General features: G+C 34.2%; 1 protein-coding gene across 5 annotated transcripts in view; it reads left to right on the top strand.

The window, feature by feature from the left end:
- The window catches only part of RAP1A (RAP1A, member of RAS oncogene family), a 74,346-nt gene that overhangs the window by 7,028 nt on the left and 54,087 nt on the right, over positions 1 to 13,231 (top strand). For 2 of the 5 annotated variants that reach the window (XM_049710676.1, XM_012533910.3), the window contains exon 1: positions 1,516 to 1,609. The exons of 2 other annotated variants lie outside the window; for them this stretch is intronic. Coding sequence is in view for 1 of the 3 variants with exons in the window: in XM_033435278.2 (XP_033291169.1) it covers positions 1,596 to 1,609 (14 nt within the window). In the remaining 2 variants the exon portion in view is untranslated. Of the gene's footprint in view, positions 1 to 1,515; positions 1,610 to 13,231 lie in introns of those variants that run through there. One more of the 5 variants, XM_033435278.2, reaches the window with a different exon arrangement.

Here is a 13,231-nt window from a genome sequence, read left to right as displayed (position 1 = left end):
TGTAGTTTCTACTCTAAGTATATAGTCTATATATATAGTCTAGTAATTTATTTTGTTTCCCAGAACCTGACATATGTCTTTTAAATAAATGTTGTATTTTCATGGTTGAGTAAAAATAGAATGATACTCATTTTGTAAGTAAAAGCTATGTGATATTTTAATTCTCTCTTAGTTTCTGAACAACTATTTCTGTGGTCTTATTTTCTAACAGCTTTTTAGTAGAAATTATCTCTGGGTGATAGGTTTATGGGTAATCTTCAACTTCTTCTTTACATTTATGTTCTTTTCAAAATTTGCCACAATGGAACATGAATTAGTTTAAACAAGAAAAAAATGTTTTAAACAAGAAAAAAATGAAGAAAAAAATTAGAGCAAACCAGTTTCCCATTGGTTAAAGTGCAGTAAAATAAGAATTGCTTGCTCAACCACCTATTTTACTTCCGTCAAAGGTCTTTTCTTTCCTTTTTTTTTTTTTTTCCAAATTGCTTTTCCGCATATATGCCACATTGTAGGGAAGTTTTTTCCCGGTTCAGCTAACAGTTTTAATTCTATGTTTAATGTGAGAAGTTTTGGATTTTTTTTTCTTTTGAAGAACAGCTTAATATTTTTTCCACACTGATTAAAATCAACCTGTGCCACTAAAGTTAACTATCCAATAGAACAGAAACGTGCATATAGAGAAAATGCATTTGTGTGCGTTTTTAGTGAATGTTGTTGGTAGCTTGCCAGCTTTATTTTCAAGTTCCTCCCAGACCTGTGATGTGCTTATAAGGCAACAACGGTATATTTAGTTAATTTGCAAAATGAGAATACTTTTTCTGGTTTTTCCATTTTGCATGTTTTGAGTTAGGATTAATTGGACATTTATTATTCTCAACAGGCATACGGTAAAACAGTTCGTTTAACTGTGGTGCTTTCTATTGGAGTATTGGCTGACTTTTAGATAGTGAGCCTTGTGCAGTTTCATGAGTACTACTGAGTTTTGGATGACATTCTTTACACAATCTGAAAGTACCCCTGAGCCTAATAGAAGCTGGAAACAAAACAAATTTGATGTTTTCTTTGCAGTAGGAAGTGTAGTTTCTAGTACAAGAAATATGCCCTTGTTAGGTTCAGGACCATTTTCAGGGGTTATAACTGTTTGAACATTTTTTTCTTGTTTAAACTAATTCATGCTGCATTGTGGCAAATTTTGAAAAGAACATAAATGTAAAGAGGAAATTGAAGATTACTCATAAACCTATCGCCCAGAGATAATTTCTACTAACATTTTAATGTACATTTTTCTAGTTCTTTCCTCACGTGTACAGATTCTTTTAATTTTTAAAAAAATTGGAATTATATTTCTATACATACAGTTTCGCTCCTACTTTTTTCTCTGAACAGGGTATTGTTCTCCTAGTGTGGGACCCTTAGGTTGATCTTTATAATACTACTATTTTAGATAACACTGGGGCAAACATTTTTGTACATTTATCTTTGATTGCATCTCTGTTTTTTTTTTTCTTCCTTTAGGGTAGATTCCCAGAAGTGGGATAACTGGATCAGAGGGTGGTTACCCTGTGTATAAGAGTGTGTGTCTCACTGCACCTTCAATGGCATTGAGTAGGTCAGTTTTTACAATCTTTGCCAATTTGATAGATATCTGTTACAATTCTTGGGTGGTAATCACAAAATCCTCATATTATTAATAATCTGTAAAACCATCAGCGTGTATGATTATTAATTTGCAGTCGTCTTTGAAAAAGTTGGTTGGAATGATTTTCTTTGAAAATATTTTAGGTAAAAGTAATCTTTGTAACAAAAAAGATATTCCTTGACATTGCAAGTTGAGTATTGTTCTTATATTGGAAAGAAATAGCATTTTAGTCTTCTCTCTTTACTAAAATAACAAACATGAGAAAGCTTATTTTATAGTATGTAATAAGTAGAATTATAATGTAAAACTAAATTGTTTCAGATAGATGAGAGGGATAGTCACATGATTCAGACTTAAAAAAACCCACACAACTTAGTGTTTAGAGCAATGGCTGTAGAGTTAAGCAGCCTGTGTTCAAATCCTTGCTTTCCCACTTACTAAGTATATCATTTGAGGCAACTTACTGAGTGTACAATTTAAGGTAACCTACTAAATATATAATTTGATGTTTCTGAGCTTTGGGTTTCTCATCTTTAATAGGAGAATAAATAATAATACCTACTTTATAGGATTGTTGAGAGGATTAGAAATACTGTTTAAGACTACTGAGCACATAGTAGGCATTTAATAAAAGCTGGCAGTTGTTGGGTTTGGAAGTTTTGGGCCAGTTTTGTAGGGTGGGGCAGGACATATCTTTCGTGTGTCCTTATTTACATAAATAAATGCAGAGATGCAAAGGGGCCTTGAGCAGTGGCAGCTGGAAGGGAGTGGTAGACATTCTTTGTGGTAGGAGTGGCATGAGCCAAGATAGAAAGTTCAGGACAAGTTGGAGGACAGGAGATTGATTTGACAGAAGCCTAGGCTTGTATAGTTAGAAAATGATGGCAATAAGGGCATAGAGATTGATTGGGACTAGACTTTGGAAGCCATTGAATGCTAGGTTGAGAAGTATAGGCTTTATGTGGGAGCACAAGAAGTTTTGATATGAGGAAAATGATCCGATCAGAACATTCATCTTTTGGAAGATGAATCTAGCTACAGAGTACAGAATGAATTGAGGAAGAAAGAGACTGAAGATAAGGAGACTGGTTTAAACACATAGGTAAGGCAAGATCTGAGGGTTTAACGGAAAACAAGAGGGAAGGTTTTGGGGGGAGTTGCTAGGAGTCACTGTTGTGAAGATCTCTGGATCTTCAAGTATACCCAGTTTGGAGATGAAGTTCAAAAGAAAGAGTCTGAGTCTATTGAATAGGTTACATGGAATTAGGTAACCTCTGAGAGAAGATAAGACTCAGTGTGTACACTTTGGTTGTTGCTACCTTTTTTAAAAAAATTGAAGGGTAAAAGATTCCTGTTTTTCATCAATAAAAATCATATGTTTATGCTATTTCTTTGACAAATGTATAGTCTCCTGTAGAAATTTACTTATCTAACATTTTGAGTTCTTAGCTAACAGGGAATCTCACTTTTAGACATTGTATTTCTGAAGGTGGTATCTTAAAATACTTCACTATAAGGTGAAATTCTTCTCTGTGTGGTTTTTCCAGCTTTTGTGAATGCAACTGGACTTTAGAAACATCAGTTTTGTGAGCAGAAGTGATGAAAAGTGCAGTATAGACTTCTTGTTAAGCAGCTTAGCATGTTGAAGGCAGTAAAATATGGAGCAATAAAAAATAGGAAACTGAGGATGTGCTCTTTAGAAAAAATATCACTTTCAGTACTTCTCTCTTAATTTCTTAAGTTAAAATAAAATGAGTTAGCAAATGCCATTCTTAGTCATTCTGGTACTGGTTCTAGCTCCACGCTAATTGTACTTTCCACTTGGCTGAATAATATGTAAGCAAGTTAGCCTAAAGATTTATATTAATATTTCTTTTTGACTGATAAGTAAACTCACATGAGCTGTGAATTATCTGCTTGCTGTCTTCCTTTTATGTTACCAGTTGAAAAAAGAAGCAACCCCCAATTTTTAAAAAATAAATACAGCTTTGTGACACATGTAAGGTGTTTGCATTTTTTAAACCATTGAGTTTTATACCTTTCTTAATGTTTCTTTTAGTTTTCAAATATTTTCTAAACTCAGAAATAAAGTCTTTATTATTAATTTTATTCACATCCCTCCCCTTTAAGAGTATCCTTGAAAATATTTTAAATTAATAAGCAAATGTAGCACATAGTATTGAGGACTGTATATGTGTTATTTTTTTTTTACAAACACTGTTTTTTTAATGTGAAACTGCAAAAGCCAAATCTGGTCAACTGAGTGTTATTTCATTTACTAGAGACCTCAGATATTCAAAACAGGGATTTAATGTCTCAAACTATGAGATTCCAGTTAAGTCTATTTGAATTGATTTGAAGATATTCCTGTTGATCAACAGAAATCAGAACTACAATTCATTCCCTAGGACTGATGACTCTTAACCCTTCCCTCCTTCTCCCCAAGCATAGCTGAGAACAGAATCTTCCCTGATTTGGGCCATGCTGGCACTGTCACTATGATGTCAGATATAGCCTTCCCAGTCTGTACTTCTTACATTCTTCGAAGCCTACTTGCTTCTTGGCAGCAAAAATAAGTTATTAGATTGAGTGGCTAGCAGCTCATGGTATACTATTATAAGAAAATTCACAATTTTAAATGTCAGTTAGACCTCAATAAAGCTAAAATTAAAAAAAGAAAATTTATTCAATTTTTACATGAGGCGACATATGAGGTATGTGAAACATGAGTAGACTTCCATATTTTTCTATCCCAAAAGATTGAAATAAAAGAAAATAAAGCCCATTGGTTGAATAGATTATTGTGTACATTTTTCTTACTCTTTTTTCATTGAAAGAACATTTTTTCTTACTCCTTTTGAATAAGCAATTTTGAATGCTAAATGTAAGTTCTTGACCAAGAAATCAGTCCTTCCCCAAAATAATCTTAAGCAGTTTGGCTAGTTAGCCAACAAATATTTATTGAGTGATTATTGGTTACCTGGTGCTATTTTAGGAACTGAAGATAGGGCAGTGAATAGACTGCTCTCTGGAGTTCTTTATACCTGTGGGGTTTGGTGATTGTGGAGAGAAACAGTAAACAAACAAATAAGGGAACAGATAATTTCAGAGGTCACAAATGCTATGAAGAAGCTGTAACAGGAAGAAATGATAGTGATGGAAGGGTTTAGAATGAGTGTTGAGGAAAAATTCCCTGATGATATTAATCTGACACCTGAATGACAAAAAGCCAGACATGTGACAATCTGCAAGAAGAGTGAACCAGACAAGAGGGCCAGTTGGTGCAAAAGCCCTAAACTGGGAAGCAGCTAGTCATGATTGAGAAGGCCGTTGTGGTAAGCTGAGGGGAGACTGGTAGATGAAGTTAGCAAGGGACAGATCACAGAAGTCTATGGTGAAGGGTTTGGATTTTGTTCTTATAAATACAAAGGGAAGACGCAGGATATCACTACCTACCTTTATGGATAAATATGTGTAACTTTTGAATTTGAAGATGGTGTTACTAATGATACTGGCTTAAAACAAATCTGTAGGGTAACCAGTAGTTTTTCCAGACATAGAAAATCACCAATTTATGGTACATAAATTATGTTTTTCCAGGGGTCTGCAGAAATAAGAGTGAATTCTTTTTAGTATTGCAAAGAGCCTAATGAAAATTGTATGTTTGCTCTCAATAGATTTATACAGGTGAAATATTATGTATATTTGCTTTGACCAATAATTATATTGACTCAAATCTTTGAGGCTAATTACCACATTATCATTATCCTACATTGTGGTGATTTGCAGGCTGTTAATGAAATAAAACATTGTGCTTACACCTCAGAAACCCAGCATTGAGTTTCATTAGTTTTTATGTCTGACAATTTGAGAGTTCTAATTAGCCATTATAACTGATTAATAAAATGTGAGTGCATTTGATACACAAAAGTCTTTAAAGACATGGAATCTGTGGAGAATAAAGGATTTTTCATAGTTAGGTTGAGAACCACAGATAAATGTCCCAATCTCTAGAGGGACTTATAGGGGAAAAGGAACTAGTATTTTTGGGGGGGAAGGTAAAACCCTTACATCACATTTCATCTGCACAGCAAATCTGTGAAATAGGTATAGTTCATTTTTTATAGATGATGAAACCCAAAGTAATTATATAATTTATGAAAATTCACAAACTTTTTTTATTAAGTCTTTTTTTCTTTTATTTTTGGCTGTGCTGGGTCTTCGTTGCTGCTCATGGGCTTTCTCTCGTTGTGACGAGCAGGAGCTACTCTTTGTTGTGGTGCGCGGGCTTCTCATTGCGGTGGCTTCTCTTGTTGCAGAGCATGGGCTCTAGGTGCTCGGGCTTCGGTAGTTGCAACACACAGGCTCAGTAGTAGTGGCACGCAGGCCCTAGAGTGCACGGGCTTCAGTAGTTGTGGTGCACGGGTCCGGTAGTTGTGGCGCACGGGCTTAGTTGCTCTGCGGCATGTGGGATCTTCCGGACGAGGGCTTGAACCCGTGTCCCCCGCGTTGGCAGGCGGATTCTTAACCACTGCACCACCAGGGAAGTCCACAGACTCTTAATTGTAGAGGTTAATGCTGACTGCAAACTTTTAGAGGAAAGGACTGCTGCAGTACAAAGCACAAAATAAATGATCAGTAAATATTTGTGTTTTGCTTGCATGCAAACATGAATGAATGAATGAGTGAATGAATGAATGAGTAGGTGAATGACGGAAGACTGCCTCTATCCCTCTAATCTTTTCTTCAGTGCAGCACACCCTTTTTCTTCTATTAGATGAGTCTCAAAAACTCTTCAGAAATAATTGACTTCACCTATCTTTTTTCTCTGCAAAATTCCTCCCCCCATGTAGCTTAAATTACTTAAAATAAATCACACAGTAAAAATTCTAAGGAGGGAAATAAAGACCAGAAACTCAGAAAGTATAATTTTCACTAAGATTTTAACTACCTGAGTAGTCCCTAATGTTTTCAGCTTTAAAAGAAATCTGCTTTAGACCCTTGCATTCACATTCGAGATATCATCTTCTTTTGGTTCTGCTTCTATCTCTTAAATTGTTTATAATTGTTTAAAAATTTACTGTAGATTTTTGAAGTAAGGTGGCGGAACAACAGTAATCAAAATGTTTATGCAGCCAACATTAGTTGTCCACGTAATCTCTAACTGTTTCAGTGGGGGGGGGGTGTTTATTTCTGTCTTCTATTAGTACACCGTAGTGTGTGATTTATTGTTCAGAAATATGAACTGATAATTCCGGGGCATTTAATGGTTAGTAGGGTTAAAAACATACATAATGGGGATTTTTTTTCCTCAACTGATGTTAATACTCAGGCAGAATAGCAGTATGAGATCTCTCTAAACTTCATATTTATAGTTTCTAATCCTTCAAATGAATTAACATCTTTTTTATATATAAATTTATTTATTAATTTTTTTTTTTTGGTTGAGTTGGGTCTTTGTTGCACGCGGGCTTTCTCTAGTTGTGGCGAGTGGGGGCTACTCTTCATTGCAGTGTGCAGGCTTCTCATTGCGGTGGCTTCTCTTGTTGCGGAGCACGGGCTCTAGGCACACGGGCTTCAGTAGTTGTGGCACGAGGGCTTCAGTAGTTGTGGCTTGCAGGCTCTAGAGCACAGGCTCAGTAGTTGTGGCGCACAGGCTTAGTTGCTCTGCGGCATGTGGGATCTTCCCGGACCAGGGCTCGAACCAGTGTTACCTGCATTGGCAGGCAGATTCTTAACCACTGCACCACTAGGGAAGGCCCCAAATGAATTAATATCTTAATAAATTAAGTTTAGAGTACTTTTAAATGAATACTTAATAATGAATGGATACCTAAGAGATGAAAATAGATGCAGATAATCGAGAGATTGAAAGAAACTCTTTTAGTGGAAGGTTGCAAAAGGGAAGGGATTATAATACAGGATTTACCATAAGGAAATGGATGACACGTGGAAGTTGCTATGCTAGACTGTGAAAAGAAACTTATCTTCACCAAAAGAGAAATGAAATTGATGAAATGAGGGCTAAAAGGAGATAAATAACATTGAAGAGTAGAAAGAACACTTTAGGTTAGATATGGTGGCCTACAGGGACCTTCTGACAGGATATGATGAATCTCATCATTTGTGGCAGTATCACTACTTCATGAAGGATGGGATCTGTCTTGTTGATTTGTGTTCAAAGTACAATAAACCTAGACAGAATGAAGAGCGTTGTTTTTGTGAAGAAGGAACATGTTTTTAAATTTGTCTCTAGCTGTCTGAGACTAAGGTTATAATATGATGGGTCTATAAAAGATAACTTCAGGTGATATTTGGTTCTTGGTATCCTCAAAGTGCTTTTTTTGTTTTTTGGGGTTTTGGGCTAGATTTCTGTATGACAGCTTTCAACTGCTCAACTGTTGTATGCTGCTGCTCTTTATTCTAATCATATAATCAGTTTAGTAATGACATACGTAACCCCCTGACATGAGATTTTCATGCTTCAGAAAATTGTTTTGCATATAAAGTACAAGTATCAATTTGCCCTGTTGATGTGTATATCTAAAAGTTGATGTAAGTGACACTTTTATAAATTTAATTATTTAAGAATATTAGATTAATTTAAGAAAAACCATGGGCAAGTCAGTTGGAAGGTGAATCTTAATGTCTTCAGACCCACCTTTATTTGTTTAAATCTTCAGATATTAGGTTATTTTGATGTTGTGTCTTTTACATCCAGATGATAAGTCTGGAACTTAAAAAAAAGTTCCTGTGCCTTTTGAATATTGAGTTTCACACTTGGGACAAACTCCATTGTAAGACATTCTTTTGAATTTTAAATAAATGTTTGGTAACTTCTCACTAGTAGTCAAATGTCATAATTTTTACTTTAAAATATGACAGCATTATAACTCAAGTACAGTTGAAACTATGGGTAGGAGGGTTTTAGGTGATGTAGTCATTCTCTTATTTCCATTATGCTTTAGACTTGTACTACTGTCCTCAATAGAACAAGCTTGAGATTGTGTCACCACTCAGTGCTATCTGCTTGTGTGTGTATGTAAGCAGTAGGCCTTAATACTGGGTATAAAGAATCATTGCTTTGTGGTGTTCCAAACTGGCTCTGCTTAGGTTCAACGGTACTGGGTTGAGCTTGTGTCTATAGTGAATTGTCACATTTTTGATCTTTTGCAGCTATAACATTTCCATAACCATGTATTTAATGTCTTCTGTGTGTTGATGTGCTGAAGATGGACATGTGAAGTTTTTTAGTAGTACAAAGAGAATGCCTATTTAATCAGTAAAATTTTTCAATGATTTTTTTTAAAGCATTCAAATACTTGCAAAAGAGAGATGGCTCTATATGAAGGACCAACCATCCTCTCTCCACCTTGTGGTTAATTTTCACAGTATAAGAAACTATTTTTTTTAGTCCTGTAAGCCAAAATGTTTTGTAGAAAATCAATCATGTAATCGCTTTTGTCTGCACCATTTAAAGAAATGCTCTATTGTTAAGAGAGAAAAAGTTGATTAACAATGTTTATATAGTATGATTTCAATTCTTATTTTTTACAAGTTTCTATTCGTATGTAGAATATAGGCAAAAAGGAGACATCAGTAGGATCAAAGTTGTTATCGTGAAGTTGGGATTACAGGTGATTTTTATTTTCCTTTTTAAATTTAAACTTTTTTCTGAATTTTATACACTGTTCATATATATATTATAATTAGAAAATGAAGGTTCTAAGATGAGTTCATTATAGAATATGAAATTAAATTTAATAAAGCTTTTACAGATGAAGATTCTTTGGGGATAAAATGAGTTAAAGGCTTTACAGATGAATTAAACAAATGCATTCCTGAGATGGAATTATATATAATGACAAAATCTGTACTTTAAAACAAAAACAAGCAAAATTAAGTTCGTTTTCTTGGTGTAGCAAGTGAGAGAAATGGGAAAAGTGTACTATTGATATGATGACTTGGAAAACTTCTGATTCTTCTAACTCAGGTTTGCCTCAGTTACATTCATTTGTATACTGTTTTATAGATAATTGTTTAATTACAAGATATAAATGTATTTATATAAATGATAGGCCAAATCTCACATTGAATATTTGGTTATTTGATACTGTATTTGTGGTCAGCAGGCAAAACACTATGAAAGTTTGTATATAGTATCTACCAGCTGTTACTTCACCTCTTTATTTCCCAGTTGTTTTCATCTGTAAAATGGAAAAAGATATGTTTGAGGATTGAATAAGTATGCCTGGCGTACAAAAAGCACTTAAATATCACTGCTGCCGCTATTATTACTACCAACAAAAGTTGGCATCGATGTCTATAAGAAACTGGAGAAGATCACTAGGAACTGAAGCAACGTCTTAATCCTTTGTATCCATTTTGACTAACCCAGTGTATTCTCTTTTAGTTAAGTGGGACTACTACCTGTACACTTAGGTAGATTCATTATTTATGTACACAGTAAATCTTGGCATTTGTAGTTTAACATTTTAAACCCAGAGTCTTTAACATGGGAGGTTTGTAATTTGGGGTAGGCAGAATTTTGAATCTTGCATATTTCAAGGCTGACATGACAAACACGTTTATTAACTAGCAAATTGAATGTAGCTGACAGCATCCCAGTTATTATTACCTAACAGTGACTTTTCTTCCCTACTTGTTTAATTTTCATCATGGGATTAAAAACTTGTGTTTCTTCGTGAATGATGCCTTGAGGCGGCCAGTAGTTAATACTGCATTTTGCAGATATAACTGAAGTGAGTTTATTTTAGTGGCAAAATTTATGAATTTTGCTTATTTCTTTTATATTCTTCACAGTGCCTTGTACCCAGTAGAAATAATGGATAATAGGGTGTGTTTGATAGTTTGTGAAGAAATTTGAATCTCCAGGTTCCTTAAAGGAAAGGGAGGAGGTTAGCAGGAATTCCTAGATTTCCGGGCTTTTAGGTTATTTTTATTTTTATCACTTAAGTACATAATTTAAAAAAATTTCTTAGACCAGATTAAAATATATATCTGTCTGGATTTCATATTTCCATGGAGTGGTATGATGATATAAGTGTGCCTCATTTAATAAAAGCTACTAATCCCATCCATAGATATGTTGATTTTATTATCTGCAGTAGGACCAAGGAATCTGTAGTTAACTCTGCCAGTGGATCCCAGATAATTCTGACGCAGTACTTTTTCAATTTCTTACTCTATGTTTTCATTTTAGTATTATTGTTTTTTAAATCTGTATTGTATTTTTAAAGCCTTAGGACTATAGGAATAAACTTTATATTTAATAATGAAAATTAATGTTATGTCTTAACTTTAAGTAGTTCAATGTGCATATATTACTTATTCAGACCCAAGTAATACCAAGTTCATTGTAGAAAAAATGAGAGTACCAATGAGGCAGTGTTTCTCAGCCTTTTTATTATTATCACTTGCTCCCCTCACTCCAGTCTTTATATATATATTTTTCTAATCGTCCCCCAATGAAATTTTAATACCACAGGTATTATCCTGTATATTTGTTTATTTATTGTACATTAATCTGTGCTTTGTACACTAAAAGAGTTAAGATTTTTTTTACCTCCTTAGGAGCAATATTGCCCCTGTTGAGAATGAATACAATAAGCTAAAAGAAAAATCACTCTTAGTTTTACCTCCCAGTCTGTTAACATTTTGGTATACTTCTTGCCCAGTGGTTTTCAATGCATATCTATTTTCCTTCAGAAAATGAGATTGGATGCATAATAGTTCATGCCCCCTTTAAAAAAAATATTGTGAAAATGAATATATTTTATATTATATCTAATGGATAAATAATATCAATAGGTGTATTCTGTTATGTGAATTTGCAGTCACTTTTAAAAATTATTCCCTATAGTTTTCAATTTTTTTTTTTTTTGGTTGCACCAGGTCTTAGTTGCGACAGGTGGGCTCCTTAGTTAAGGCTCGAGGGCTCCTTAGTTGTGGCACATGGGCTCCTTAGTTGCGGCATGTGGGATCTAGTTCCCTGGCCAGGGATCGAACCTGGGCCCCCTGCATCTGGAGCGCAGTCTTAACCACTGTGCCACCAGGGAAGTCCCTCAATTTTTTATTATAAAAGCTCTGCTATGAATATCATTGTAGTTGAATTTTTCCAGGCATTCTAAATTATTTCCTTAGGATGAATTCCAAGAAGCAGAATTATTTTATTCTGTATATCTTAATATTTCGATATGTATAAATTATCGAAAGTCCTTTTCCCCAAGGACAACCACTATTAATGTGAATATTTGTCCAGCGTTTTCCTGTGTATATTCTAACATAAGTAGTTTTATAAACCTGTATCTATGTTTTTTTTTAATTTATTTTATTTTTAAAGATGTATTTATTTTTGGCTGCACCATACCATGTTTGGGATCCTAGTTCCCCCACCAGGGATTGAACCCGCGCCCCCTGCATTGGAAGCATAGAGTCCCAACACTAGACCACCAGGGAAGTCCCTATCTATCTTTTAAAAAAGAATAATAGACTGAACTTTAACTATGGCAAATTGCTTTTTTGCCCAAGGCATTTTGGTCGTCTTTTCATATCACTATATGTAATTTAACCCATTTCTTTTTAGCAGTGTTCTACTGAACTGAGGTACATTTATCCATTCTTTTATTGGAGGGCCTTTTGTTTCCTGGGTTTTTTTTCTTTTTGTTTTTGGCATACATCTTTGTTTGCTTGTGTTTTTCTGTATCATAAATTCCCATTTATGGTGGAATTGCCGGGTCATTTAAGAATTGAAATTGCATTATATGCTTGAGTCTCTTTTTAGGCTTTCACTTCTTTTTCATTCCTTTACATGCCTGCTCTGATGTTGGTACTAGATTTTCATTACTGTACTTTATAGTGTTGTACTTTTATATCTGGAAATATAAAAAGTTCTGTTAAGTAGGCAGATGTGCTTTTGTATATTTTTCAGATTACAAGTTACAGTTTAAGTTTGGCTAGATTTTGTTTCTTTATTTTTTTAAGACACAAGTATTGATATATGTATTTTAACTAGATTGGAATAATACAAATTTTTGAGGATTGACATTTTTAGGCTTGAGAACTTTTAGTGCCTGGCAGTAATTCAGAACTCTAAAAGTACCTCTGAGTTGCAAAGTAGACAAACAAGTTGTTGAGCTGTGAGTTCTATGGAAATACTTGGAACCACAACATTTCTGTCCAGTATGCCTTTTAATCTTTGGTTTTTTGATTGAAGTATCTTGAATATATACTCTTTGCTATCTAACTTTTATTCCTTTTAAAAGGAGATATATTCTCTCTCTCTTTGTACATTTTTGGTAATGTACTTATTTTAGATATCTCATGTTTTTTCTGCTTATTTTTACAGAGTTCCTTTATATTATTGTCTTCAGAGTTATTCATACATTTTTCTGAGGTTTAGAGTTCATAAAGTTCAAAATATATGAGAATAGATCTATTAAACGTTGCAGAAGAATTATGCTTTGGTTTTCTTTTTTTAAATAAATTTATTTTATTTATTTATTTTTGGCTGCGTTGGGTCTTTGTGGCTGCGCGCGGGCTTTCTTTAGTTGCGGCAGGTGGGGGCTACTC

Source organism: Orcinus orca, chromosome 1 (genome assembly GCF_937001465.1).
Source record: "Orcinus orca chromosome 1, mOrcOrc1.1, whole genome shotgun sequence".
In the NCBI taxonomy this organism is placed as follows: Eukaryota; Metazoa; Chordata; class Mammalia; order Artiodactyla; family Delphinidae; genus Orcinus; species Orcinus orca.
This window is presented reverse-complemented; position numbering and strand designations above follow the sequence as displayed.